The 27,522-nt window shown below is 45.5% G+C and overlaps 8 protein-coding genes across 8 annotated transcripts; 2 read left to right on the top strand and 6 right to left on the bottom strand.

The window, feature by feature from the left end:
• BDB00DRAFT_824208 (uncharacterized protein) lies at window positions 1-2,375 on the bottom strand. The gene is given in 5 exon segments (XM_053123593.1): window positions 1-221; window positions 235-237; window positions 250-253; window positions 301-590; window positions 672-2,375. 5 exon segments carry the CDS (start codon window positions 2,358-2,360, stop codon window positions 201-203), a joined length of 2,007 nt encoding a protein of 668 aa, XP_052979537.1. The 5' UTR covers window positions 2,361-2,375; the 3' UTR covers window positions 1-200.
• Window positions 2,376-3,404: 1,029 nt separating this feature from the next.
• BDB00DRAFT_382168 (P-loop containing nucleoside triphosphate hydrolase protein) lies at window positions 3,405-5,800 on the top strand. Its single transcript, XM_053117158.1, has 11 exons — window positions 3,405-3,484; window positions 3,642-3,695; window positions 3,772-3,798; window positions 3,886-3,927; window positions 4,035-4,128; window positions 4,224-4,316; window positions 4,383-4,420; window positions 4,499-4,563; window positions 4,644-4,927; window positions 5,025-5,262; window positions 5,338-5,800. The coding sequence occupies exons 2-11, from the start codon at window positions 3,659-3,661 to the stop codon at window positions 5,761-5,763; spliced, it is 1,344 nt and encodes a 447-aa protein (XP_052979536.1). The 5' UTR covers window positions 3,405-3,484; window positions 3,642-3,658; the 3' UTR covers window positions 5,764-5,800.
• A 425-nt stretch (window positions 5,801-6,225) lies between these two features.
• Window positions 6,226-7,151, bottom strand: BDB00DRAFT_764049 (thioredoxin-like protein; the record flags this gene model as incomplete). The annotated part of the gene is made up of 6 exons (XM_053119435.1): window positions 6,226-6,321; window positions 6,401-6,428; window positions 6,541-6,609; window positions 6,691-6,766; window positions 6,855-6,990; window positions 7,077-7,151. The coding sequence occupies 6 exons, from the start codon at window positions 7,149-7,151 to the stop codon at window positions 6,226-6,228; spliced, it is 480 nt and encodes a 159-aa protein (XP_052979535.1).
• Window positions 7,152-7,857: 706 nt separating this feature from the next.
• Window positions 7,858-9,347, bottom strand: BDB00DRAFT_824197 (Alpha/beta knot methyltransferase). Its single transcript, XM_053123592.1, has 6 exons — window positions 9,142-9,347; window positions 9,002-9,052; window positions 8,817-8,907; window positions 8,628-8,741; window positions 8,406-8,546; window positions 7,858-8,328 (listed from the first exon to the last, which is right to left on the bottom strand). Exons 1-6 carry the CDS (start codon window positions 9,331-9,333, stop codon window positions 8,246-8,248), a joined length of 672 nt encoding a protein of 223 aa, XP_052979534.1. The 5' UTR covers window positions 9,334-9,347; the 3' UTR covers window positions 7,858-8,245.
• A 1,930-nt stretch (window positions 9,348-11,277) lies between these two features.
• On the bottom strand, window positions 11,278-13,960 carry BDB00DRAFT_824195 (pyridine nucleotide-disulfide oxidoreductase-domain-containing protein). Its single transcript, XM_053123591.1, has 7 exons — window positions 13,293-13,960; window positions 12,858-13,203; window positions 12,704-12,781; window positions 12,172-12,614; window positions 11,879-12,083; window positions 11,562-11,762; window positions 11,278-11,481 (listed from the first exon to the last, which is right to left on the bottom strand). The coding sequence occupies exons 1-7, from the start codon at window positions 13,775-13,777 to the stop codon at window positions 11,401-11,403; spliced, it is 1,839 nt and encodes a 612-aa protein (XP_052979533.1). The 5' UTR covers window positions 13,778-13,960; the 3' UTR covers window positions 11,278-11,400.
• Window positions 13,956-21,953, bottom strand: BDB00DRAFT_824192 (uncharacterized protein). The gene is made up of 3 exons (XM_053123590.1): window positions 14,758-21,953; window positions 14,606-14,690; window positions 13,956-14,548 (listed from the first exon to the last, which is right to left on the bottom strand). Exons 1-3 carry the CDS (start codon window positions 21,808-21,810, stop codon window positions 14,037-14,039), a joined length of 7,650 nt encoding a protein of 2,549 aa, XP_052979532.1. The 5' UTR covers window positions 21,811-21,953; the 3' UTR covers window positions 13,956-14,036.
• A 16-nt stretch (window positions 21,954-21,969) lies between these two features.
• Window positions 21,970-23,723, bottom strand: BDB00DRAFT_824191 (putative methyltransferase-domain-containing protein). The gene has a single exon (XM_053123589.1). The coding sequence runs from the start codon at window positions 23,260-23,262 to the stop codon at window positions 22,225-22,227; it is 1,038 nt and encodes a 345-aa protein (XP_052979531.1). The 5' UTR covers window positions 23,263-23,723; the 3' UTR covers window positions 21,970-22,224.
• A 973-nt stretch (window positions 23,724-24,696) lies between these two features.
• BDB00DRAFT_824189 (uncharacterized protein) lies at window positions 24,697-25,481 on the top strand. The gene is made up of 3 exons (XM_053123588.1): window positions 24,697-24,765; window positions 24,882-25,068; window positions 25,211-25,481. Exons 2-3 carry the CDS (start codon window positions 24,882-24,884, stop codon window positions 25,294-25,296), a joined length of 273 nt encoding a protein of 90 aa, XP_052979530.1. The 5' UTR covers window positions 24,697-24,765; the 3' UTR covers window positions 25,297-25,481.
• Window positions 25,482-27,522: the final 2,041 nt, after the last annotated feature.

Below are 27,522 nucleotides of genomic sequence, written 5' to 3'. Positions count from 1 at the left end.
GCAGCACACACAGCAAGAGCAGCAGAGCGGAAAAGTAGGAGTAAGAACAAACGGAGGAGGAGGACCAGGAGGAAGAGGAGGAGAACACCGACAAACCACGAAGCACCAAAACCAAAAGAAAACAACCACAGAACCCAAATCGCGCCCAGAAAGAACACCAACAGAACGCGCAGCACCGACAACACGACACGACAAAACACCTAGTAATCGACTAAAAAATCAAAGCATTCATTAGAATTGGTAAATACAACGCGTGGATTCATGATGTGTCAATGTAAATAAAACTTACCGATCAACTCGTCGAACCACGCATCATCCTCGTCCGCTTCGGCTTGAAGCTGAAAACGGACGGCATCTACATCAACATCACCGGAGGGGGAGGGCGGAGACAGAGGGGCGGATCCAACGGCGGTTGCCGTGGCAGGTTGTGTGGTGATAGTGGCGGAAGTAATGGTCGTGGCAGGAATGTCGGGATTTGCGGCACTCAAGAGGTCAGAGACCTCTTCGTCGAGCACCGTTGCCCGTTGTAAAATTCTAGACCAAAAGGAGGCAATACCCTCATCATTTGGCTGCACAGCAGGAGTGTCCTCACGCGTAGCGGCAGAAGGCATAAATACAGGTTGATTGCCGATAAACAGCGCATCATCCGCTTGCACAACGCCAGCCTCAAGTGTATCCTCGACTGCTGCGGGTTCATCATCGTCATCTGGCAGAGGCACACTTGCAGAAGCGTCTTGCGCAGATCTGTATTGTCTCATCGGGACAGGCACTGCAAAGGAATCATCCTGAGCTGGCCCCACGGGAGCGTCCACAACCGAAGCGAGAGAAGGCATTGGGTTGGAGGATTGAGCGTCATGCGACATAGAGTCACACGACTCCTCCATTTGCACATCCTCGTGGATCAGTGTATCCTCAACCGTGTTGTCAATTGGCAGGGACGCACGCACCGAAGTGGTGGTTTGCTCTTCAGGCAGGGACGCACGCACCGAAGTGGTGGTTTGCTCTTCAGGCAGGGACTCGCACGCCGAAGCGGGAGTATGCTCTTGGTGCAGGGACTCGTATGCCGAAGCGTGAGTTTGCAAAGCGTATGGGTTTTGAATGGCAGAAGAATCATCTTCATACCACGCGGAAGCGTCCATCCCCAAAGTCAGGGAAGCCATTAAGTTGGCGAGCTCATCGTCATACGACGGCTCCTCCATCTGGACATCCTCGTCAATGGGTGTGTCCTCGACCGCGTTTTCATGCAGGGACGCGCGCACCGAAGTGGCCGTTTGCTCATGCAGGGACTGACACGCCGAAGCGGCAGTATGCTCAGAAGGCAGGGACTCGCACGCCGAAGCGGGAGTATGCTCAGAAGGCAGGGACTCGCACGCCGAAGCGGGAGTATGCTCAACGTCAGAAAAATGCATCGTTTGCACAGCTGTGGAATCACCCAAGACAGCCGGCGCAGCAGGAGCGTCCTCCATCACAGGCAGCACTGAAGGCATTTCCGAAGGCATCGCGTGGACTTCGGGATCAAGAAGACGGGAGCCATGCAATTGCAGAGGGGCCACAGACTCTTCGATCACCGAAACTTGTTCAGGAACCCGGGAGCAATGCAAGTGCAGAGGGGCCGCAGGCTGTTCCATCATTACATCCATGTGCGCAACGGGCACTGTAGTCGTGTCCTCGACTGCTGCAGAAGAAAGTGAGGGATCAACATGCACAGTTGCTGTGGAATCAACCACGGTAGCAGCCGGCACAGGGCGAGTACGAGTAGGAGAGTTTTGCACAGGCGGCTGAACAGGTGTCGTCTGAACCTCATAAGAAGAGCGTCTGAGCACAAGTCGTCGCAATGCGTCCTCAACTACAGTAACTCTGCGCGAAACTGGGAAACCACACCACTCCTTCAACTGTTTCAAGTATTCACGCTCAGCCAATATGTCCATCGGGTCAGGATACAAAGTAAACGCTGGCCGAGAATCAAACATATCGGGAGGAAGACGACTAGCCGCACGTCTGTAGACCTCGTTGTCGATTTCACGATCTATGCCCTCCAAAATCCGCGAAGGATTGGGGCGATGCTTACCATACGAAGAAAAATAGTTGCGCTGGAACACATTCACAGGTGCAGGAGCAGGTTGCGATGGCGGCAAGATGGGGCGCGACGGCGGAGGCGGGAGCAGACCTAACAACGTACACAAGGAACGGATCAACGTGCGCACCGAAGTGCAACACTCAGCGCGAGAGACAAAGGCCACAAGGGCGACGGAACCAGCAAAGTTACAAAGTAGTGGGTGGGCCCGCCAGAGGAGCATAAAGCAGCCAATGACGAGGGTACCACAGTACATAGCGAGCGTAATTGCGAATAATTCGAGCATTGCGATAAAAGAAATAAGAAGCTGGTGAAGAAGAGATGTGCGCTGCGGCGGGCGACGTAACTCATATACTGTTGCCTCCGCAGCAAATTGAAATCCCGCCAACTTTTTCGCGTGTGTTTTCTATGCGTGCACCACAGTAGCGCTACTGCCATGGAACTGTGCTGTAAGTCTTAGATACTCACTTGGTCTATGCCTTTCTTTATCATAGCAACTGTTCAGTGAATGGCATTACAAGAATAAAACTTGTTTCATCGTGTAGTAGCATAGCTTTAAATTAAAATGTAGACTGGGATATCATTGGTATCCGTTAATTTTTCATGTTAATGCTGCTATACCTATCTAAAATTTACTACAGAAACATATCTTTTGCGCTTGTGTGAGGTTCACACTTACTACTTGACCTAAAAAGCTTGTCTGTCGTGCTCACTTTGGAGAGCGCCTCTGCTTTATAAGTGTGACGAGCACTATGAGAAATCAGAAGAGCAAGGGGTGTCATCTTATTATATTGTTGGTATATTCACAAAAATCGAGGGTAAGCCCTCACATCTTTAGATATACTAGATTGCCAAAGTACATTATAATACTTTTACTTGTCTATGCACTTCTGGTTAAGAAAGGGCATAGCACCTGATCCACGCAGAGCGAGCTTGTCCGGTATATTTCATAACTAGACAACGTACATGAAGTAGAGGCCTTCAATCACTGCAGCCAGCTAAAAGGGTTGTTCCCTCTCTTCGTCATGTCATACTGATAAATAGTTATCTAATACTTTGTACATATCTAGCTCACTTTCGATATGAAACCTGGTTCTTTATTTATAAAATTGTTTGCTCGCGTTCAACTAGTGTTAGAGCATATTATGATGTTAAAGTATACAAAGTGCTTAAAGCTGCAATATAATTATAATGGTGTTAGACAGCTCTCATTGCCCTTAACAGTACCTTTTCTTTTAAAATCATCATTATATTGTTTGTTAAAAAACATAGCAAAACAGGAGGTGGGCTTTGACAAAAATCCAGAAATCGAACTTTCTTTTGAAACAGAGTAAATTCTATCCACGCAGAATTTTATACAGGCACTCTTTCTCCGTGAACTTCCTCCTTCTCCGTGAACTTTAAGAAAAGGTACGTCTATAAAACAACTTTGTTTGATCATTGGAGGGCGCTTGTTGGCGTTTTTCATGAATGCGTACACGCCAAATTCTTTTTCTGCTCTTTGGTGTGATTGCGTTGTGTCAGTATAAAGGAGCAGGAGTTTTGACAGGTATTTTCTTCATTGTAGTAAAGGAACAAATCACAATGGAAAGCATCAACGTTCGTCTTGGCGACTTAACTGGTAAGTCGAATAATCGAACAGTGAACAAGTGAATTATCAATTTGAAAATACTTGTATTTAATAAAAAAACCATTAGGAGCGTCAAGGTGGAGCAACGACCAAGGTTCTTATTAACTTTGGGCAATGGGCAGGGATCAGTGATCGTGGTACGATATCCGCAGCACTGACACACATTCAACGCACATTATAGGCATCGATCAACACCAACCTCGTTTTGATCTAGCACCCAGTGGTAAGTACAGTTTTTTTTTGCTTGATATATCTTTGTCCTGCTGCTGGTATTCTATTTCACCATATATATTAAAGTCGAAACCATATACGTTGTTACAGGAAACACAGGTTTATTGGACAGCAGTTTCGACGTACACGTTCGCACTGCGGGTCAAGACAGCTCTCCGTTGTCTTCAGTTAAAAGCTTTGAAGAATTGGGCCTGTAAGTTTGTATATTTTATCGGTTTTTTTTGTATATGGGTGATTGTGGGTGTGCGGTATGAGAAGGGGATTTGGATATCTGATATTACAATATAGGCACCCGGATTTGTTGCAAGGCATATATGCGATGGGATTCAGCAAGCCATCCAAGATCCAAGAAAGAGCCTTGCCAATGCTACTCGCCAATCCGTAAGTAATTCAGTATTTTGCAAAAGTGCCTAGCTAATCAAATATCTTATATCTCGGTCTACAAAGGCCAAAAAACATGATCGGCCAATCACAAAGCGGAACTGGTTAGTCAATGTAATTTACACGACTCGGCTGTTGCTTGTATTTAACTAACGATAAATCGTTCACAATATTTAACATAGGCAAAACTGCAGCTTTCTCGCTAAACATTCTCAACCGTGTCGACTCCAGTTTGCGTGTACCACAGGTAATTATATAAAGACATCGAATTTTGGTGGTTGTTGCTGCCGCAGCACTAGCTAATTTTCGACATTTCGCATATGCTAGGCTATCGTCTTGGTCCCGTCTCGCGAACTTGCGAGACAGATCGCTGATGTTTTGCAAACCATGGCCAAGTTCACTAAGATCAACATCGGCATGGCTGTCAAGGGTGGTCTACATCGTGGTAGACGGCTCGATGAGCACGTGATCGTTGGCACGCCTGGTTCTGTCCAAGACGCAATTCGACGTGGTCTACTCCCTACCCAACAAATCAAGGTGTTTGTCTTGGATGAAGCAGACAACATGTTGGACCAAGACGGTTTGGGCGACCAAAGCATTCGTATTAAAGGGTGAGGATCCCCGGGATTGAAGATGAATAAGGATCGAAGGGGGGGATTGTCAGAAAGTGCAAAGATGAGTTCGTGACTAAACGTGGGATGTGTTTAGATCTTTGAAAGTCGAACCTCAAATTGTTTTATTTTCTGCCACGTTCCCTGATAATGTCCGCAAGTTTGCTCCACGCTTTGCTCCTGATGCTAACGAAATCTCCTTGCGTCGCGAAGAACTGAGTGTTGATACTATCAAGCAGTTCTATATGGATTGTCAAAATGAGGAACACAAGTATGAGGTACTCTGCAATTTGTATGACATCCTGACTGTCAGTCAAAGTATCATTTTTTGCCGTGTAAGTATCCTTTTTTGCTTTCTCAACTGCTTTACCGAGGAAAATAGCATATCAATTCAATATGTATACGTATAGCGCCGTGAAACTGCTGATGAGATCGCCAGACGCATGACAGAGCAAGGCCATGCTGTTCTCTCACTGCACGGTATGATGTCTCCTGAAGAGCGTGACGAGGTGATGGATCATTTCAGACGCGGCGAATCCAAAGTGTTGGTGACCACAAACGTCCTTTCGCGTGGTATCGATATCATGCAGATCAGCGTTGTGATCAACTATGACATGCCATTGGATCACTACAACAACCCTGAACCAGAAACATATCTCCATCGTGTGGGTCGAACGGGTCGCTTTGGTCGTACCGGTGCTAGTATCAACTTTGTGCACGATCGTGAGAGCTGGGAGCATATGAACGCTATCGAAGAACATTTCCAGAAACGTATTGAACGCGTACCAACTGATAACTGGGAACAAGTTGAACGCATTCTGAAAACGATCCTGTAAAGCTTGCTTACTCGCACATGAACTCTCTTTCTCTCTTTTACATATAATCCACCTCGCGCATCCATCATCCTTCCTTACACAAACCATTGCTTGAAATGAAAAAGTACAATTTACACACGTAAAATTTGCGTTGTAACTTAAGCATATAGTGTCACAGCATTAAAAACTAACTCTATCGTATACAGGACGCTGACATAGGATGAATGAAAGTGATGGTGAGAGATTACGGCAGAATGGATAGATAGTATGGCTGTGATGCAAAAGTGGTTGATATAGAGAGGGGAAACATACGTCTACATGCATACAATAGTATTCCTCACTCATCGGTTCATCATGCAAAAAGTTCTGATGTCGATATCATACTTTGTAACAAATTAAGTACTTTAAAACATATTTGAGGGAAGATTTTTCACATACAGTTTTGTACTATACTAAGTTCTGTAGACTATGGTAAATCATAGTTTACAAAAGCTTCTCGATGTCGGCATCAATGGACTTGGGTTCGGTGAGCGATGCATAGCGCTTCACAACGTTGCCTTCACGGTCAACCAAGAATTTCTTTGAGAACATGAAAAAGCATAATTAGTATCACACGATCGTATCACTTACTATCCCTCTAATCACCGGTTTCTTTTACCTCAAAATTCCACTTGACTCGCTTCATGCTAATTCACAACAAAAGAAAACCACAATTTAATATGATTTCTGGTATACTTAAAACCCATCGGTCTTGACTGACCATTGCCACTTTGTTTTGTTATTATCTGAGAAACTTACCCAAGCAAACCAGGCTGCGATTCCTTCAGAAACTTGTAAAGAGGAGCCTCATTATCGCCATTAACGTCACTAATAACAACAGATTTGTCAGCATTATCCCTGATAGTCTTTATTATCTTGACACATATAACATGAAGAAATCAAACTTACAGCTTAGCAGTGAGAGGGAAGCTGACATCGTAAGTCAGCTTGCAGAACTCTTGGATCTGTTCTTCGTTGCCAGGTTCTTGATAACGGAAAGAACATATTAAGAGAGAGTTGATAAGCCGGCTGTTAACTTGCTGTTTAAGCTATTCTAAAGTTTATCTTTTTACCTTGGCCGGCAAATTGGTTGCATGGACAGCCAACAATGGTGAAACCACGATCCTTATACTTCTTGTAAAGTTCTTCAAGACCCGAGTATTGCTTGGTGAAGCCGCACTTTGACGCGACATTAACGACAAGGACAACCTGGTAAATTCTCCCCAAAAGGTGAGTATTCAAATCATACACGCGAAGGATCATCAGAGAAGGCAAATGCTATGGATATAACTTACATTGCCCTTGAGGGCGTTCAAGTTCCAGTCCTGGTTCTTGATATCTTTGACGGTGAAATCGAAAAACTTGTTCATTGTGCTTTGGTGATGGGAAAAGAAAACCTTGGAACTCCTTTTATATATATTTTTGTGGTTGCCGCGGTATTCGAAATGGTTTCACAGCACACCGCAACCCTTAAGAAATCAGAATAATGCAGGAAAAAAGTTATACATAGGGTGACATTGTTAACACGTCATTTTCAACAAGCTAACAGTGCATACGCGTGTTTCCTTTTTTAAAAATGTGTCTGGGATTGTCTGCGGGCATGAGTGGGGAGAAGATACAATTTTTTAGATAACGTTTTCGCGCGAAAGGCTTGTCGCATTAGCGACATGAGACACTTCATTGGATCCTTTAGCAACAGGCTTGCTTGGTAATCAGCTCACGTGTAGCACCAGCTATGCCGGGTAAACCGTTCGGACCGGATCTTTATCGATAATTCGCTCAACGTTAAAATTTTCATGTGCCGAAACGGCGCATGCAAGATCAGAGAGCTCGATATGATCGCATTACGCGATGCACGTATATTACTTACAATAATGGGTGTTGGCTCTTGTACCATGAAGCTGTCGATCGCTTCTTCATTGCTGCCGTCAATTTTCATTTGTAAGCATTGCGTACGTATCACATCATATCTATGCTACCGCTATTTGCTTCAAGAGCGAAATCCTTTGTCACCATTAAATAAACATTTCGTCGCCAGATATACGCTTAAACCCGCAAATTCATACACGATGAAAAGTATAAATAGATATCAATTCTAATTTTGCAAAAGCTCAATAGACTCCTAAAACAGTATTCGTGCGTTTCTGCTCAGTGGCGCATTTTTCAAAGGTGCCAAATCCCCCATCCCATTGTCTATAATTTATACAAAGAGACGTTATCGCGATATGCAACTGATCTTTGTTCAATCCATTTAAAATGCTAACCTAGTAGTTAGCACTCCTTGTAATGCTGCCATTTATGTCCCATGCTTCTTGTGCAGTAAGAAGCAACCACAATTTTCCAACAAGAGAGTCTTCCACTTTTCCTTTATGAGACTATCTGATAGACAATCTGTCATCCACAGATATTCTCTGCTAAAAAATGCCTAAGTGTGTGCGTATGCCGGTTGGTTTTTTATTGCTATTCACATGATATCCCAAAGGTCTTCCAACGCGCAGCACACCTTGCTGCATGCAACTGAAGCCGAGAGTGAGTAGTCCGATATACCTAGAATATCATCATAAAAAATTAGAAAGTCTCACTCTTCATTGCCAAGAAATTCTAATGCCAAGTATGAAACTCACCGATTTTGTCTTCTACGTAGGAGTCAGCAAACGTGTCGGCACCCTTTGCCATTGCACCCACAGCAACCACGACAGGTCCATCACCTGAATTCTTCTTAAAGTAGTCATACAATCTCACTTTTTCCGAGTTCCATGACAAGGCTAAAATAGAAGAGGAGTGAGATAGAAGCCTTAGTTTTGATTCTTCCACTTAGATCACTGCATGAATGCTCTTTTTTTTACCTATTTTCCGGGCGTTTGATGGAAGGTAGCTTGTTACGGGAGGGGGAACAATTTCAAGAAGCTTGTTTGTACCTTCAGAGTCGCTAACAATGCAGCCCTTTTCCAATAATTGTACTAAACAGTAATTTAACAGGTAAATAAACTTCTTTGACACTTCCGATGACTTAGAAAATGTAGTGTCTCACTTACCCATCAAGCCTGAAAATCGCTTGATAGTTCTTGGTATACGGCACTCGGGATTGATCCGAATGACTACGCCCTTGGCTGTGTGGATGTATACCTGTTGTACGCGTAACGCGCCTTAGAGATATGATATGGCACTCTTTGTTTTCTCATTTTACAGATATTTTCGCAGTGCAACCCAGAAACTTTACCTCCAAGTGCCCGGACTTGTTTAAAGGGCTATCAAGGAGAGCAAGGAGACACTGATATTTGTACAATAGCCTTTTTTAGCATTCACATAGCGCTATACATATCAAGTTTCAAAGCTTCGGCAGTAGTTTATACAACCAACCTGGTGAACAATATCAGGTCGCGCATCGGCAATGTCTCGACCCAGTCGTTTTAGAATTGATTGATGTTCATCGCAGTTGAGCAGTTGCATTTTAGAGTCATATCGGTAAGGGTTTAATCTTGCTGCTTCTAATGAAGCATTTTCAAGGACAATAATCAATCGTCGCCGAGTGTCAACCGTGTCTGTCTCCATGAAGTTTAAAGTTGAGGTTCTGTGTATCTCGCTCTCAAACAATTTTTTTCCTTTAAAATCGTTCTTTTGAAATGCCGCATTACACCTCTTCTCTTCTCTCAAGATGGGCCCAGTATACCCTTCGTCTCCGAACCGAGCATACCACAGTTTCGGACAAAAGCGTCGCTATTGGGTGTACATTGGTGCAAACAATAAACAGATCAAAGTTTTACTGCGAAATGAAACGAGAAAGGCTCCTGTTGGGTTTTATCTCTGCATAATACAGGGCTAAAACTAAAATGTAATGTACGCAATAGCTGGCTGCTGAAGACTACAAGAAACCGCTCAATGCGAAGTAACAAAGCACACGCCTGATAGATCAACAATATACATGTGGCTAACATAATGTATTATCAATATTCATGTAATGACTGAAGTATGCATATCTATTCGACGCGCTTATCATTAACTCACCAACCCTCCCACGTTTGCTTGAACCACAATTGGTGCAATTTCCGGATTCAAAAGATAGAGTACGCAATTGAAAGCTGTATACAGAGGGTAGAAAAGCTGGACATCCGCACATCTTTCGGTATCTTTCTGTGTTTTATGTCCACGAAACCGCTTCTATCGGTACGCACATATAAGTATCGTAGTCGAGAACTTGTGGGAAGCACTCAACATGCTAGTCGTAATCCATCCGGTTATGTCAATTCTAGGTTGGCCGGTTGAGTCTTACTTACAATATATGGGATCTTTTATTGCTGGCAATAGTGAGAATGGTTGGAAGCTAACGCGTGCGCTCAACGATGAAGTAGCAACTATCGTTGCCCGCCAGCGCAAACGAATGTCCTTTTTTGCGTCTACACCAGATTGGACGGAGTTACAAGGAATGCTTGATTTACGGTACGAAAGAAGATTGTGGGTATGGTCGTGATGACAATATATGGTGATCGGCTGCTTGGTGACCCCATGTCCAAGCCCATCTGGAGGAAACAAAGCGACTACAGATAGTTTTCAGTTGCTGAATAAAAAACGTTTCTTTGTCGTCTTAAGGTTTGGTAGTGTAACCGATGCGCACCGCAGGCAACTTTGGTGGCCATCGGTATAACCAATGGGCAAAAACAGAAAAGATAAGTTTTACATGTTCTATATTTGTCTCCCAATACCACCGGACAAAAGTGTCTGTGTACATTAGGCATCAAGCGGCCGCCGCGTCGAGGTCATCCACGTACATGGATTAGAGCCTATTTCCGTACCAGCTAGGCTAAAACACAGGGTGCAGGTATTTAGGTAGGACCCCTTGCCTTTTCGAAGTGATGTTCTCGACATACTAACGTTCCTTTGCCGCAGACTACGCATAAAGACGCTTTAACACAAAGGCGTTCATTGAGGGAAGCATTCAAATAATAAACCATGCGTAGAACGCCCAAATACCGTAGCCAGACTTTTGAATATTTTCGCAGGATCGCAGACGCCAACAAAGCTGTTTGTCACATATTCGCAAAATAATTCTACATAAGCATTCCTTCATTAGCCTGTTCACCTGTCCCATCATAAACTTGTTTGTTTCTGGCGCACGGATCTGCTCGTGTTTCATAGTGAATGGTTTAGGCAGTTTCGAATTCTTGATTGTAGTAAGCGTATCGAGATAGATAATACATTGCTGCTGCTTTGTCCGCTGTTGTTCCTCCTGCTGATGTTGCTGCTGTGAATTTTTGATATCATATCACCGAATCTCCTCTTCCAAATCACGTTGCTTGAGCAACATAGCAAGGCTGTCTTCCAGATTTTCAGCTCTGATTGAAAGTGCAGCGTTTGATTCTATCCTGTGATGCTTGCTTACGTTCCGTCTCTTTGCTGTTTGCCGGTAGTTATCTTCAGCTCAGCATGTCTTAGCAGGCTCTAATAATAAGGAACACCTCCGGCCTTTGGGATTTTCTTCCTCTTGCAGTTGAGAAAAGCCGCTGTGCAAGTTCACGAAGAGCAAAACTGAAAATCACACTCAATACACAACTTTCCAGTTGACAGTCCATGGTATTTTCCAAGAACAGTATTCGCAAAACTATAATTCTATTCAAATTTTTATTACACAATAGAAATATCGCGACCGAATAGTGCTCGTTTAGACCAATCCAAGCTCAGATTCATGCGTGTACGTGTGCTGACCTATAAAAATCAAGACATGATTTATTAGAGAAATCGGTAGAAAACTTACTTTCCTAGTGGTTATTATATATATTACAAACCTGCTCACTCCAGTAAACACTGCGCCATAAATACATAGAATACAATCCACCGATCATCTTGTAGCCCCAGCTAAACTCGCCAACAGCAGTGTTGCCCAGGTATGCCAACGTACCCAAGTGTCGATACATGAATGGTTGCTCGCTATTACCACCTACAAATTTAGCAATAAATTGTCCTTGTTGGCTTGCAACTTGGGCCGTCTATGCGGAACAAAATTAATTATATCGATTAGTGCCATATTTCCTTAGCTCTTTCTCTTTCTCACAAACCACAGATCTGTCCATCCAGACTAGATATATCAACCCAGATAACATACCGCAGGCAATTGCGTCATTTTGCTGTCAATTTCACGCGCAAATTTACCCAGTTCCTCAATTTCGATTGTGCCGCTATGATCCAGATCGTAGTTTTCAAATGCACGTTCAAGTTTGTTGAAATGCTGTCTCGTCAATGGGAACTTTTTCTTCATGTATGTAACCGCGTTATTAAACTCTGCGGCATTCAATCGGCCATCCTTGTCACTACATGCATAATCAATTAACCCAGCCCATTTAGTTGAACCATATTTCCCTGCACGGATACTAGCCTGTAGACGTCTTTTTTCTGTACCTGTCTGCGCTTTCAAAAATCTCGCGAATATGCTCTACCAGTTTCGGATTGTCGATGGTAGCACAATCACCTACGGCATAGATTGACATATCAGGCACACCCTTGACACGAAGATACTCGTCCGTCAATAGTACACGTCGATGGTTTTGCTGGCCCAGCTTGTCGGATAGCGCTTGTACAAAGGGTGTCATGGCAATACCGGTGGACCACAGACATAAGCCATAAGGGATATCATGCGTCCCCTCGTCCGCTTTACCCTTGAATTTGTACACGACCTTGTCATCCTCAATTCGTTGCACGCGTGCATTTGTGATAACGTTAATATTCTCACGTCTGAAGCGCTTTTCTGCGTATTCGCTTATCCGGACATCAAACATATTCAGGATATGGTCGCGTGACTGGATGATGGTCACAGAAACGTCTTCTCGTAGAAGCTTGGGAAACTATTCCATGCAGCATTTTTGTGCTCCTGTTGGTTAGTACCTGTGTCTCCTCTAACAATCCCAAAAAGGTAAACACTTTGAATACAAACCCATTTAACAAGGTCCTCGTTAATCCAATCAAACAACTCGGCCGCAAATTCAACACCTGTTGGGCCTCCACCGCACACCTAAAATAGCGTACATGTAAACAAATTTACAATTGATTTGAGCAAACCTGTATAGCTAATTGACGAATTTACGTACCACAAAGCTTAGTAGTTTCTTGCGTTCGTCAGGGGTGGTTGTAGGCAAACAAGCTTTCTCGACGTTCTCCATCACTTTGCGTCGGATAGCCATGGCATCCTGGACAGTTTTGAGTTGAAACGTGTGGTCGAGACCCTGGATACCGTGTGTGATGCTCGTGGCGCCGACAGCGAGGACCAGTTGGTCATAGGGTACATAAAAATGTTCGCGCTCACCATCCGCACCATTTACGCCAGTGCTTTTCACTTCAACTAGCTTGTTCTCAATATCCACATCGACTGCCCGTGCTTCCAAGAAGTGACCTCGGACTCGTGCTGCAATTTTTCGAATGGGCTCCAATAACGATCTTTTGTTTTTTACGATTTGTTAATATCGAATGTGTGTGCGTGTTTGTGCGACAGTTCTTTCGGAAAGAAAGAATGAGTGTATGCATACCTTGGTTCGTTCGTGCCGACTGTGGCACTCGGTAATAGTGGCGTAAATAGAAAATAGTTGTTTGGACTGATGACGGTGACATTGAACTTGTCCTTGTCAAGGTTACGTAGAACCGAGACAGCACCCCAGCCAGACCCGATAATCACCAGTCGAGGCTTTTCCTGGTCTTGCTCATGCTCGTCCAGTTGATGGGTTACGATCTGCAAGTCTTTGGCACCACCACGTTGTGGATGCAGGGCCAGGAACGGAACTTGCTCGCGCGCGCCCTTTGCTTCTTCAAGGAACATATAATCCTGGGCCATTAGGTATGTGGATGCACCAACCAAAGCAGCACCGCCGGCGGTCCATCCTAGAATACGTCGACGACGTGATGACGACGAGGACGAACCTCCTTGCTTCGTTGAAGTTGCAAGTGCTCGGTAGTAGGTTCTGGCCGAGAACGACTGGCGGGGTGCTGAAGCAGTTCGCGACAGTACTCGGAACATGGAAAAGATTCAGAATGGATTAAAGAAAAGGGAAAAGAAAAACGACTGTGTCTGGGATAAGAACGGGACTCTGAGCCTATTTTAGCAAAGGTTGGAGGGTCGATGATTTCATATCTATGCATGCATGTAAAAAAGATTCTCCGACAGACAACGCTAACCATAGAAAACAGCAGTAGTAATAAGATCTTGGTCGGATAAATGTATTAAAAGTAATATATAAATAGCAATATGAAAGGGAGTATATAACAAACAAAAGTATCTATGCTGTAGGAGGCGGTCGTTTTTTCTTCCGCAATGATATCTTAAGACTACGTGATATGCTTTCCGCCCGGGACGCCATCGGCGGGGCATGATGCGAAGGCGCGGCTCCATCCACAATGGATTCCATCATGATGCTTGGAGGACGTGTATCGGTTGGTGAGCGCATAGATGAAAAGACTGGCGACATGGGGAGACTGGCGGATACATTGCTCAGTGTGCTTTGTTGGGAATTTTGCCTTGCGATTGGAGGGCGTGGCCCTTGTTGCTGCTGCTGCTGCTGCTGCTGTTGATGATGATGATGCTGATGTTGGTGCTGCTGTTGTGGTTGTTGTTGTGGTTGCTGCTGCTGAAGCGGTTGTGGGTGTTGTTCGTGATGGGATGCTGTTGCTGATTCTTCGTTGGGATGATGGTAGTCTAAAGGATGCACTTCACTGTCTTGTGAAGATTGTTGCTGGGTATCTTTGTGTCTATGGACGTATTCAATTTCGTCCTTGAAATTCTTTTTGAAGACTGTAACAATCACGTCAGTAACTAGCCTAGTATCCACACTCAGCATCCAAAACTTACAGTCAACAAGCGTATCGTGGAATGGTTTCATATCAGAGGATACAAGTTTGCGGTGGATTTCTAGACATTGCTCGATAATCTCGACCTGTGTTGAAAAAAATGTTGAGTCCGGATAATTTATCTACCACACTTCTTTTTCCCGTCAAGCTTACCTGGTCATTAATGGCGGTCTTTAACCGACGCACCCAAGGGCGCATCTCGGGGTTCTTTTCCCAGTATCCATCGGTCAAAAAGGCCTTCTTGTACAAGGTCACGCCGCCGTTGACAGGAGCATCCACAGCACCATTCAATGCCATTGAGAACGGGCTGATGTTGACGGAACCACCCCCGCGCTGCTTCAAATGCACCGAGTACTTGTTGGCCAGTGCGCACAGTTCCTCGTTCTTCTTTTCCATTGCCAAGACCGCGTTTTCAATCGGCGAAATCTCAACATCCTCGACGAAAACCACCTTGGACCGCCGTGCCGTTGTCGGGAACGCCTCTTCGCACGTAAACATGGTCTTTTTCGTCCACAGATTCAAAAAGTCCATCTCGGGCTTCTTGCTAGCATCCGACGACGACAGTTGTTGCACGTTGCCCTTGTCGAACGGTCGCGAATACGAAAAATGCGAGATTTGGTTGGCCATGTAGTACTTTTTGATCGTTTCAGGCACCAGTGGGTTATTGAGGATCTCGATACTGCCCGTAGGTTCTGCGGTGACGGCAGTGATCTGCAGATATTGAGCATCCACCTCTTCGTCGACCTCGCGTATCTGCTCGTCGCTCAACGTTGACTGTGTTGCATACTTGCTCGGCAAAAGCTGCGCATTTGGATGCTGATTCTGCATCCGCTCCACAAACGATGCCATCTTTTCCCACTCGAGGCCACGGTAGATAAACTGCTGGTGCCGCACACTGGCAGGAAAGCCACGTCCATAGAATGCCACACGGAAATACTCGGCAAAATAGCGCTCCTTTTTGACAATGTCTTGGGCGTATTGTGCCTGTCGCTGCAGGATCTCGCTGAGTTTCACATAGTCATAAAGCGTAAATTCGTACTCGTGTGCAAGCTCCTTGCATAACCCGATGCACAGCTCCCAGGCGCTGCCCTTCTCCAAGTACGAGATCATGTCCTTGTACAGCTTCTCCTTGCGGATGAATGCCGTTTGTGCTGGAAAGTTGAGCTCAGGGATTGCTGGCAGTTCTTCTTGTGGATCCCAGGACAACAGGTCGCCGTGGAAACGCAGTGTCAACGCTGCCTCGACATAATTACTGCTGCTTACGTGCAGCTCGACCAGCTGATGCACATACTTGACATAGATATCTTCGCGCTGGATGACTTGGATAAACTCCATCAGCTTCAACGTGGCACTGATGCGGTCCTCGACAAACTCGTCATTCTCCAGCGGAAGACCACGTATTTGCAGCAGCAGACCCAGGAACTTGCTGATGGATTCGACCACCTTGACTCCCCCTTGCACGAGTTCGGGGGCAAGCTTCTGCTCGTCCAACTTCTGCTCTAATGTACTGAGCAGTTCGGGAATCAGCTTGTTCTTGATTGTCTCGTCGCCCTTGTTCTCGGTCATCACCAGCAAATCAACTGTGCTAATCAGCAGATTCTGCACGCGCGTCAGGGATTCAAAGGAGCGCAGCTCGATGGCAATGATATCCGCCAAGATGCCAACGGCCGTGTATCGAACCTTGTCATGCAGGGTCAGGCTCACACCGCACAGTGGTCGCAGGATGGCTGGAATTAGTGCTAGCTGCAGTTGCGATACAGCAGGCTGCTGCTGTTCTGCTTCTTTTTCCTCGCCATGTTCCGCTTGCTCCTGCTTTTCTTTCTCGTCGTTCAAACGACTGATCAACACCTTGGCCTGGTATGCATCCGCCGCTTCCTCTTCGTCGTAAAGCACCTTGGATCCGCTGCTTCCACGTCTGTTTGTCAGGTCCTCTGTACTCGACATCTCTTCTTCGGCTGACATATATCGCTCTTCTTCAGCAATCGTATCGACCGATGTATTGTTGTTGATACCTAAGCCGTTCGTTTTGTTGCTATAGTTGCCAATCATCGCTGAAAGCATCGATGCTGACTTGACTGTTCGTGGCGCTTTCTTTGGTCCAGCTAGTTTCCACAACGATTGCAATGTCTTGGCACCCACCGAGCCCTTCATATTACCGGCCAATTTCCACACGACCCGCTGTGTCTGAGGCAAGAATTCTTCGATATCCAGTCGAGGGCTCGACATGACCCGCAAGAGGCCGACGAAAAACGCACGCCACAGGTCTTCGATCTGTTCACTCGTCGGCTGCTCTTCACTGGGATGAAAGTCGGGCAACTCAAACACACAGATGGCTGGCGCCATGATATGGTTCAATACAATCTGATGGCCAGTCACCGACATGTTCAACCAGCTGTCAGGCAGCTTGCGCGTTTCGGTCGTAGCATCTTGTTCGTGATGGATACTGTCGTCCTTGGCATTGGATTCTTCGAGCTTTTGCATGCTGTCACCAAACAGAATTGCCATGCAGGCATGCACCAACTGCCGCAAAAACAGTGCCACGTGCGTCGATCCTTCGTTTTCGTACATGTGATGCAAATAATCGACCCACTGTTGCCGCGGAGTCAGATAGAACAGCTCAAGGATGACCACCGTGATATCAAACAGACCCGTTGTCACCATAGCCGCCAGATTGCCCGTTGCTGCGATTGCTGGATTGTTCTTAATTGATGTTGCATGGAACGGATATGTCGACGGGAAGGGTGTAGTTGGCGATGTCGCTAATGCCTGGAGTACGACCGCAAACTTGGATTCCCCACTACTGGCTGCTGTGTTACCCGTCATCACATCCTTCACCATCGACGGCGAATGTTTTAAACTTGTTGAATTGGATCGATCGCGGAGGACACTGAGCGAGTGTCTAGAGCTGTTGCGTGCAGGTGGGATCACATCCGCCGCTGTCGCTGCTGTGTTCTCCGTCGCAATGCCTGTTGCATGGATCGCCTGTATCGTCAGCCGCTGCAGATCCTTGTACGCATTGAGCAGTTGTGGAACTAGCTGCAACGCCAGCTCAGTAATCGTCATCAACTCCGTATGCGACTCGTCTATCAGTTCTTCATCACCACTTGTCGCCATCGAAATTGGACGTGACAATGTCGACAATGACGGTGATGATATCGACGATGTGGACAATCCAAGCGAAGCCATGCCTGAAAGTCGTCGAACCTTGTCCAGGATCTCGCTCATGATCGTCAATGACAGCCGTAGATACTCGAGCCACTGCACCCTGGGCAACCGCATCTGTTGATGATCCGCTGCCTCGCCCCCTTGTCCATCAACGTTACGCGAGAAAATGACATTCTTGGCGGCAGACATGTACGAGTTGAGCCACACCGTGATCCACTTGAAAACGTGCTTGGCTAGTCCCAAACGACACGTATGGTCATTGAAAACAGGACCCTTGACGATCGCCAGAATCATGCATAAACGGTAGCCGACGAGTTTTCCGGTTACATGAGAGCACGCATTCACAAAGCTGGTGGTGATATCGACAAGCTGCCGTGGCGAAAACACGCGGCGCAACTCTCCCAAGATTTCTGCAAAATGCTGCAACGCCATTGTCTGAGTGCCAATCATGACACTCGGCTGTTCAGGCGACATCATGTCGTTGATCAGCTGTAACAGTTGTTGTAGCTCTTCTTTGAACATGACATCGCGCAGTCCTCGCTCGCCGTCGTCTTCTTTCTGTTGCTGCATGCCGCGCGACCGCACGATGAATCGGAATAGGTACTCCCACACCTTCATGCTGCTTCTCAGCCGCTTTGCCTTTTTAGGGTCGCTTGGGTTCGTGCACAGACGCAGCATGCCCTTGAGCATGTAATCGTACACCATCTCATGCTTTGTCACACGCAACCGCTTTGTTGTTCCGTCTGCCATCCGGTCGTCTACCGAGAACCGCTGTTCGACATAAACGTCCAATACGGGCCTGAAGTTGCTGAACCGTCGATCTTGCACGATACCAAGGACCCACATGATCGCTGCCAATGCCTCGTCTCGAAGCCGCTCGCCCTTCATTTCATCCTTGTGTTTGTACACCAAAATATCCAGTAGCGCATCAAAAATGTCGTTCAAAAACTTGACCACCTCCACCTCGCCAACGAACGTGAACTTATCCAGAATCGACAACAGCTCGCTATTGTCGCCACTCTCGTTGATCGTGGATCGCCAGTTTAACAGTTTCACTAGCGTCTCATTCTGGGTGAACTGCGTTGAGCACAGCAGTGTAGTCATTGTGATCGTGTCCTTGGCGGTACTGAGCTTTGCGGCTGCAGCCATGGCAGAAGCATCCGACCACGATGATTGGTCGGACAAATTGCTGCTACTACTGCTGTTGTGCAATGACGACGAGCTGAATGTACGATGCGATCCTTTCAGGCTGTTAATTGACGACGAGTGCTGATGCTGTGGCTTCCGTGGCAGCGTAACGTCTTGGTTCTGCATGTTAAACGGTGCGGATGAACGCGAGAACCATTGTACATGATCGAGATAGATACGTGGATGTGCAAGATGTCTGTCGTACTTGTACAAGTTGAGTGTGTGTGTACCGTCGGCGACAAAGTATCGATGCAGAGGCGGAAGGAACAGAGGCAGAAATCCCATTGCAACGATCTTTTCACCAGCAAATCCGCTTCCTTCTTGCGAAGCAGTTGTTCCCGGGCTTGTCGGAGAGCTGCTGTAGTGGTGATGGTGGTAGGTGCTGTTACTGCTGCTGCGATGTCGCACCGTAAAGAACAGATGCGTCCGCTCCCACTGCCGCTGGTCCTTGATCTGCACCTTGAGCATTTCGCCCCACCGTGGCCGCTGCTCATGGTAAAACACCATGCTCTCCCAATAGGTAACATGGGGTGCACCCGCACCCGCCGTTAGCGCATTCTCAATCACATCACCGGTGATGTTGTCTCTGGCGCAGATCGTCACCTGGATATTCTTGGACCTGGCAAACTGGACAAAGTCGCCGGCATTGAGCGTCAAGTAGAGCTCGTTCCTTTCGTCATTGGGAAACACCACATCGGGAAATCCAAGGCGTGACGTTCGTGGCACTCCCTGAAGCAGAGCAGCATTCGTCTTGAGCACGTCGTCGAGTTGGCCGTAAAACATGCGCAGATACACACACACCATCTCTGCTCGAGCATTCTTGACAAAGTCTTTGGTGTTGTTGTTGATAATGTCCTCGTGAAGCGTGGCAAAAGTTGACTCGGACGTGGCTGTGTAGATGCGAATATCGTGTTCTGCTGGTGCAATACGGGTGAACGGCCCGCCATTGCCATGGCCATTAGCGTTGCTACCATTCGTTGAAGGTATGCTGCTTGGTGACATCAAATCTGTTCCCGAACCTGCAGGCGATTGATCCGACTTTTGTAGCAAAGGTGCCAAATGAAGCACAGCACATCCAAACGGACGTCGGCACAGGTTGTCACTGGACTGTCGCTGATGATGCCTTTTGTTGTTGTTGTTGTTGTTGTTGTTGCTACTACTGCCAGTGCTTGCTGCCGCTGAATCAATATAGTTGGCTACGCGCTGCGCATCTGCACTACCAAACAGCATGGATGCGTGGCTCCCGATCGATCCCAGATGATCCTTCTCCTTGTCCGAATATTTCATGCTCCCCAGTCTAACAACACGACACACCAAATACAAGCCGTCGTTCAGATCATGCGCTGATAGATCTGAAAACAATGTCTGGAGCTTGCCAATCTGTCTCTCATCCGTCGGCATTCCCTGATATGTCAGCGTTACTGAAAACTGTTCAGTGACAAATCCGCCTCCGAGTTTGTTGTAAAGCGAAAAATACAGTTCAGTGAACTCGCCTGGCTGACATATTTGAGCCACAAACGCCTTTAACTCGAAAAACAAGTGGTGAAATTTCGCGCCCTTAGGTTGTTGCTGTTGCTGTGAGGTCGATGTTTGTGATTGTTGTTGTTGCTGCTGTTGCTGCTGCTGCTGTGGTGTCGCCGAATCAACACCTGATGATGGTGTTGTAGATTTCGTCGAAGACGCAATGAATGGCCGTGCAATCGACGCGGCTGACGACGACGTAAACGAGGTAGTGAGAGGAACATGTTCCATCAATGCATACTTCCAATGCTTTTGCAGCAGCACGGCCAGCGAAGTGCTGTTGGCATCCAATATATAACCACGCTCTGGGTGCCGAATAATCATCTCACGCATCTGTGAAATGTTGAGCATCACCATCCGATGAATGATTTCTTTTCTCAACCGTGACAATTCTTCTTTTGACAGCGCCTGATCCAGCAGTTGTCGCCGCGCTTGAAATAGATAATTGATGTGATACCGCACCGAATTGAAAGCTCCGTACCGTCGTTCCTCGAGGTACTTGTACAACAAGCAATTCCACTCGCTGACGCACGCGCCAATTTCGTCAACGAGCGGTTCTGAACTGCCCGTGATGGTCGACTGATCGAATCGTGCCAGCAACAAGGACGGAACCGGACGGTGCTGGTCATCTGCTGTGTGATCATCCTCGTCATCTTCATGTAATGGGAAACGCGCCAGTTCCATCACAGCACTTTCCGGTCGATTCGACGACGGCAATGGTGGAGGAAGTGGATGGTGAGGATGGTGATCGAAATAGGACGACAGTTTCCGATGCTGTGGGCCTTGGATGTGCGACTCGGATAACGAACGAGACAAGTTGGGAGCCTCAGTAGACGGCGTTTGGGCCATCCAGGGCGCTGTTGGAGACATGGGCCTGTCATCAATGAGCGAGTCTGTGCGACGCAGCGACTCGCCTGGATCCAGGTCGAGATATTCCTTGATCTGCACATGCGTTCGAGGAAAGCAGCCAATAGGTGCCGTGTTTGGCTTTTTGCCCTCTTCCAAGGATGAAAGCACGTATCCCCTGTACCAGTTGCCCTGCTGCTCCAAGATGAACAGCTCATCCCCGACCTCGAGCGGAATTAGGCTGGCATAATCTGCAGGATTCACAGGTGCATTGTTCTCCGGCGCGGATGATGACGATGTGGTCGTGAATATAGACGCAGCGTCTATATTATTTGGCGAAAGCAGCGGTGAGTGAATGGTGGAGTAGGCCGTGGTGGGGCGTGAAGTCGACAAGAAAGCGCCCGAAGAAGATTGCTGTACTGTCGACGGAGTAAATGGGTATACAGCAATGCCATGAGCGATCTTGGGTAGCGGCTGCCACTTCATGACAACAGAAATATTGCAAGTGCTGCTGTAATTATTGTTGTTGTTATTGTTGTTGTTGTTATTATTATTAGACGTGTGTTGTGTGGTATAGTATTAAGAAAAAGAGGAACGAAAGGGGGGGGAGAGAAGAAAGAAAGAGAGAGAGAGAGAGAGAGAGAGGGGACAACTGTTGTATGTATGTGGAGTAACAACAAAAAAAGAGAGAGTGAGCGGGTTTTGTTGGAAAAAGGGTCCTGAAGGAGTTTTTTTTTTTGAATATGTATAATCAATGTGTGCACTACTGTGTGTAAGGCACTGTCTGTGAGCACTGCTGCCTGGTTGGCGGGGTGTGTATGGCAATAAAAGAGGTCTGTTACACCACATCAACAAACATCATCCGCATCCGCATCATCTGGCTACTTTCTACAAGAAAGTCTAGCTCTTTGCTACTGCTGCTGCTGCTGCAGTGGGTGTGCCTCTTGACCTCTTGCCCCTTTTGCCCTTGAACATCCTGTACATCTTTAGTGTTTCATTAAACGCAGTCTGGCTGCACGCCTTATCCTGCCACGCGTGGGGTGCCAGCTCCTCCACTGTAAACCGTTCCTTGGCCTCCTCCATGAACTTTTCCTGCGCTGCCTCGTTACGCACTTCGCTTACACAAATCACCGACGTTGACTCTGTGGCCAGGGCATCCATCGTCAACACCAAATCAACCGCACTCGCTTCTGAATAAATACAATCGCACGCGAGCAAATAATCAATAGGTCCTGCTGACTGGATATGAGCTATCGCCTCTGCATCGTTCCACAACAACGGTTCCACCACCACCGAGTGATCCTGCTCCGCGTCGTTCTTGCGCCGGCCACTCAACGATCGTACTCGCAGACCATTGGCTTCGACATTACGTTCCATAATATCCACCAAATCTGCAATATCCGTAATAATGACATTTTCGATACCGAGCTTGGCCAACATGATGCCAATCAAGCCGACGCCCGATCCAAGCTCGACCCATCGCTTGCCGTGATCCATATGAATCCACTCGTGTCGCTTCTTCCCTTTCCCTCCTTTCTTGTTAACACTGGCCAGCACACTTTCCAAGTAGGTGCAAAACACAATTGCTGTCAGCCAAATGTATCCTCCCAAGTGGTTTGAATGCGGATCTTGGACGAGTACGACTTGGGTTGTATTGAAATGAAATGTCAAACGATCCGCAGACTGTAACTCCCAACGGTCGAGTTTCGTTACAGCACGCTGGTAATATTCGCCGTCTTCCCAACCTTCTATCGTAGCAATGGATCGTTGGCCGGGTTCATCATCTCCAACTGCAGCACTACCATTGCCTTGTTGCCCTTTGGCTCGGCGACCCATCGCAAAGAAAAAGTAAAAAGAGTCGAAAAGAAAAATTCTACCTTTTTCCAGAAATCCGGTTTTTCGACAAGACCGCGAGCATGTTTGAAGGGCAGCGGGCATTTATAAACAGATTACCCGTAGACTACTGGCTATATAGCTTGATGATGTGTTCCTCGCATGTGCCACATCTCTACGATACACCGTTCGTCATAGCACGCAACACGCCTCTGTCCATATTGCGGCATGCGTGACTGCAGAGAAGATTAACTCTCAATTGGGGTCTTCCTTCATAATGTATATATATAGCTTGATGATTTATCAAACTTGCTTGAATCTTTTGCATATAACGGTTAGATCAATACGAGATTTTAAAGCTTGAAAGGGACGTGAATCGTTTCAGTATGTAACTGAAAACTAAGCTGTTTGAACATAATTAACAAAGTATAAAAATTACAACCGCTGGCTGGCAATGTGTCATATTCAACGAATGGAAGATACAACAAAGCGACTGCTAGGTCTACAAACGGAACATTCTAACAGACTGAGTGCCTCTCAGTACGAAACACTAGGTAATAAGCAAGCAATCCATAAATTTCAAAGTGGAAAAAAGAAACAACCATGCTGCAACGCGAAAGGTTTCGGCTGATCTGGCACTAACCATCACCAAACTGGTATTGTTCTAAAACTCGCTGTTATAGCTAGCTGTAACCGCCGTGCTTCACAACTGATTACTGTTGTATATACAGACAAAGAAGAAGTAAAACCACTGCTACTGCCTACGATAATGCATAGTAATTTGGTAGCCTTCTACGGCTTGAGAAACACGAAACAAGATGGTCTCTGCTTTCTTGAAGGGTTCTTTTGGCTTGAGCCTGCTATCTTGAACGATAAACATGAGATTTTTTCCTTAAAGCACTTTTTTTCCCCATCCAACTTACTTGAAAAAGTCAAGTAAAGTGTACAAAAAGACTTGTGGTATCTTTCCTACATAGCGCTTAGTTCGGTTGATATACTATAGCCGTCCGATCTGAAGCGCATGACATCGTTAATAGCCACGCGATACTGCTGCTCTCTAGGAAAGACGAGAAATCCGATAGCAACCGCTGTAGCGCTTTTACCCATTGTTTTATGATTTTGGGTACTGTTTCTACTCCCACAAAATTCCTTAAAAAAAACGAGAATCAAAAAGAAAGGATCCAAAATCCAACAAAGCGAACAGCAAACCAGCACAAGGTGGGTTTGACTTTTTATGTGTGTACTTGGCATATTAAAATCTGTTTTCACCTTTTAAGATATGTGAAATTGATGGCTTCTTAGGCACGTATTTTGATAAGAGATGGAGCAAACATATTATATAGCATTACTTGTTAAAGATTCTATTTGTTTGTTACGAGTACCATATCTGATTTCACAGAGTAATAGCCTCGTCTACTACAAAAGTCATAACCCTTGACAAGTCGTCCAAGTTTACCAATGTGCTCTTCTTTTCCTATGCTGTTTACGCGTCGGGGGCGGAAAACGTTTGCTGGAGTTGAAAATAAACGCGCGTGTAGATGCCTCTGTGTGCGAGGGGCGAAAAGACACGACAAGTGTGGTCCTTTTATACACAAAATAAAAAGAAAGGTAAAATTGATTCCACCATGAAAAGAGACACCAATGACATGCACACAGTATAAATCACAAATATGTATCTATATGTATTAAACATTATTACTGGGTCCCCTTGTTCTTTTCCAAAGATGACGGATTACGAGGACGACATTTCTATTGATGACGAGATTTATTCGGAAGGCGGAAACGACAGTTATTACAGTTACGATGCCGAGGCTGAATGGGAAGAAACCAAGGAACAGTTCAACGCTTTATTCTCGCTCGTCGTATTTCCGTTTGTAGGAAGATGGTTTGGTAAAAAGTTTTCGTTTTGGCGTAAGTATCTCCTTTTCATGTGTGGATGTGGATGTGCGTATGCGGGGGATATACAAATGTCAGGTTGGGAGCGACCCTATTTCCTCTTTGCATATACAATTGTCACTCATCTGTAAATCTCGGATTATTACTGCACTCATAGTTTGGTCAAGATATTCATCATCACCTTTGGGCACATCTATCCTTTCGCTGCAATGGTTAAATGATATCAAGCGCATCGCCAACTAGAGAAACGGGGATCTGCTTCTATCTCCAGATTCTTTTGCACTCTTTCCTCTCTACCATTCCTAACCCAACCCATTTCCATACATACCACCTCGCGATTTTTGTTCTTTTTTGTATTCCGGCAAAGTTTTCGGATAAAGCTCTTTGTTCTATATTATCATATTAAACATTCAATTACTTACAAGTACATTGTTGAAATTGGTTCTGTACAACTCCCTCCCCCAGCATGAATGATCATGTTGATCTACTCGAATATCAAAGTAGGTAAGAAATTCGTGTACTTTCATCTTTAGTTAAGAATATCTACCTCAACAAGGTTCATTTCTCTCAGGTTCTAATGTGATCCAAGCCGATTACTTTCTGTCTGTCAACATCAAAATGGGACTCTTTGTATTTTACCCTCTAACAACAACAACAACCAGGACACTATAAGACATTTATCCTTTTCCTATATGATGTATGGACCCTGTGCTGTGCTTTTGACTTGAAATACGTAAGCTGAAGACGAATTGCAAGTTAGCAGCCGGGAACCCTGTGTCATACCGTAGAACGGCATACTTTTTGGAACAATTTAGCCCTGTTTTCTAGTGTCGGCTCTGTGTAAGCCTTCATTTACCCTTCAAGAAAAAAAAAGGGACTATCACCACCATCATCCGATGAACTTTAGGTGGTAATTGTTTCCAGTGGGACCTTTTTGAATAAAGAGAGGGTTTCCCTTTTGTTCCTGTGTTCCCCCTGCTTCGCCTTAAACCCCCACCACCCCGAACTTTTTCCCGGGTTGTTTGGCGGTTAATTCGTATTTCCTTCCCTTGGTGGGGGGGGGTGTAAACTGGGAAGGGGCATATACATCAATAGATAGCATAATACGGCCTCTTTGTTTTTTTTCTCTCTCTCTCTCTCTCTTGCGCCAATCACCAGTTAGTGCCATGCATTGCATACGCATGCATGTTCATAAGGTATATACTAATAATAATCACCACAGACATAATTGTTCGCGTGTACGTAACGTTTTAAGATAAGCTGCATATTTGCTTATACCGTACACGAATGTACTTCTTGCCAGCCCGCCCACGGAAGGATAGGAGGATGGCCTACTGAAACAACGTGGGGTCAGTCGATCTTTTTTTCTTTTTCTTTTTATTGGTGATGTGCATAAAGAGTTTAGATTCATTTATCTCATTTATGGATAAAATAATACAAATTTATCAAGTCGACATTAGTTTTGTTGGTCCCACTCTTGGACGAATAATAGTCCAGGTCCTGAAATTAGTATGAGCTTTTGACGACCCATAGATAAGTAGTAGTGCTGCACGACGAAGAAAACCTTTTTTTTTTTTGCTTTTAAGGAGTAAAGGGAGCATCACTTTATTATTTTAAGCTAACAAAAAATGCTATGTGTACTGTAGCATAATTTTGAAAATGGTTATATTAGAAATATCAAGAGCCAATATACTACTCGATGGTACAGTATATAATATATAGAAATGCATTGTCTTGGAATGTTCTGAATATTCTGTGTGCTTTGTATGAATAGTAGAAATATGGTAGTATATAATAACAAGCGACCAAGTCCTTTTGATTTCTAGCAGTTTCGTTGCTACCACTGTTCCAGGTTCATCGTACGCATTTATAGGTCTCATGTTGCTGCAGTGCTTCATCCTGAGGATATGTATTTGTTGATGTTTGTCAAAAACAAAAGAGAAGATCATTTTTTGACTCTATCTCTCTCTTTTATACACAACTTAAATTTTCTTTTACACGAACAATGATCATAGTGGGTACAGTATATAGGATGAGTATAGACGGTAATGGAAAAAACGGGAATAAGAAAATGATTGAATGAAATGGGTGTTCTTCCCGTAACATGGTAAAACTTGGTAACTTTACAACTTACCATTACTGTGGGCTCTCTCTCTCTCTCTCTGTGTGTGTGTGTTTATTTGGTGTCTGGTGAGCATTATGTCAATTTACCAAACAGCTGGGTTTTAGCACACAGGTACACATTTACTTTTTGTTGATCTACCACACAACTGGAAAAAAAAAGCGGGGAGACAGAGAGATGAAGAGTAGTTTTATGTCGCACAATGTATTGGTAGTAATCATTGTTTTCTCAAAGGAACCGTTCGTCGTCAATACTGTCTTCGTCAGCTGCTTCAAGTTTTTTTGTTTATTTGCGAAAAGTAGTACCAGTGCAACGTTTGTATCAGGTCATGAGAACGGGTCCAAAGC

Source organism: Zychaea mexicana (assembly GCF_025766255.1).
Source record: "Zychaea mexicana strain RSA 1403 chromosome Unknown BDB00scaffold_38, whole genome shotgun sequence".
NCBI lineage: Eukaryota > Fungi > Mucoromycota > Mucoromycetes > Mucorales > Lichtheimiaceae > Zychaea > Zychaea mexicana.
The sequence above is the reverse complement of the archived record's forward strand: the minus strand, read 5'-3'. Positions and strand labels throughout refer to the sequence as shown.

What these genes read in the sequence shown, in the direction of transcription:
- BDB00DRAFT_824189 (XM_053123588.1), top strand. Translation starts at nt 24,882, where the DNA reads ATGACGGATTACGAGGACGACATTTCTATTGATGACGAGATTTATTCG. An exon ending in TAAAAAGTTTTCGTTTTGGC is followed by an intron (nt 25,069 to 25,210) that starts GTAAGTATCTCC and finishes CTGCACTCATAG; the next exon opens with TTTGGTCAAGATATTCATCA.
- BDB00DRAFT_824191 (XM_053123589.1), bottom strand. Translation starts at nt 23,262, where the DNA reads ATGCCCGCTGCCCTTCAAACATGCTCGCGGTCTTGTCGAAAAACCGGA.
- BDB00DRAFT_382168 (XM_053117158.1), top strand. Translation starts at nt 3,659, where the DNA reads ATGGAAAGCATCAACGTTCGTCTTGGCGACTTAACTG. An exon ending in AAGGTGGAGCAACGACCAAG is followed by an intron (nt 3,799 to 3,885) that starts GTTCTTATTAAC and finishes CGCACATTATAG; the next exon opens with GCATCGATCAACACCAACCT. An exon ending in CCAATGCTACTCGCCAATCC is followed by an intron (nt 4,317 to 4,382) that starts GTAAGTAATTCA and finishes CGGTCTACAAAG; the next exon opens with GCCAAAAAACATGATCGGCC.
- BDB00DRAFT_824192 (XM_053123590.1), bottom strand. Translation starts at nt 21,810, where the DNA reads ATGAAGTGGCAGCCGCTACCCAAGATCGCTCATGGCATTGCTGTATAC. An exon ending in AGACCGCCATTAATGACCAG is followed by an intron (nt 14,691 to 14,757) that starts GTAAGCTTGACG and finishes TTTTCAACACAG; the next exon opens with GTCGAGATTATCGAGCAATG. An exon ending in CCACGATACGCTTGTTGACT is followed by an intron (nt 14,549 to 14,605) that starts GTAAGTTTTGGA and finishes TGATTGTTACAG; the next exon opens with TCTTCAAAAAGAATTTCAAG.
- BDB00DRAFT_824197 (XM_053123592.1), bottom strand. Translation starts at nt 9,333, where the DNA reads ATGGAGACAGACACGGTTGACACTCGGCGACGATTGATTATTGTCCTT. An exon ending in GCGATTTTCAGGCTTGATGG is followed by an intron (nt 8,742 to 8,816) that starts GTAAGTGAGACA and finishes ATTACTGTTTAG; the next exon opens with TACAATTATTGGAAAAGGGC. An exon ending in ATCAAACGCCCGGAAAATAG is followed by an intron (nt 8,547 to 8,627) that starts GTAAAAAAAAGA and finishes CTTCTATTTTAG; the next exon opens with CCTTGTCATGGAACTCGGAA.
- BDB00DRAFT_824195 (XM_053123591.1), bottom strand. Translation starts at nt 13,777, where the DNA reads ATGTTCCGAGTACTGTCGCGAACTGCTTCAGCACCCCGCCAGTCGTTC. An exon ending in ACGAGGACCTTGTTAAATGG is followed by an intron (nt 12,615 to 12,703) that starts GTTTGTATTCAA and finishes TGCATGGAATAG; the next exon opens with TTTCCCAAGCTTCTACGAGA. An exon ending in AAATGACGCAATTGCCTGCG is followed by an intron (nt 11,763 to 11,878) that starts GTATGTTATCTG and finishes TGTTCCGCATAG; the next exon opens with ACGGCCCAAGTTGCAAGCCA.
- BDB00DRAFT_824208 (XM_053123593.1), bottom strand. Translation starts at nt 2,360, where the DNA reads ATGCTCGAATTATTCGCAATTACGCTCGCTATGTACTGTGGTACCCTC. An exon ending in CCGCAGCAGTCGAGGATACA is followed by an intron (nt 591 to 671) that starts CTTGAGGCTGGC and finishes GCCGCTACGCGT; the next exon opens with GAGGACACTCCTGCTGTGCA.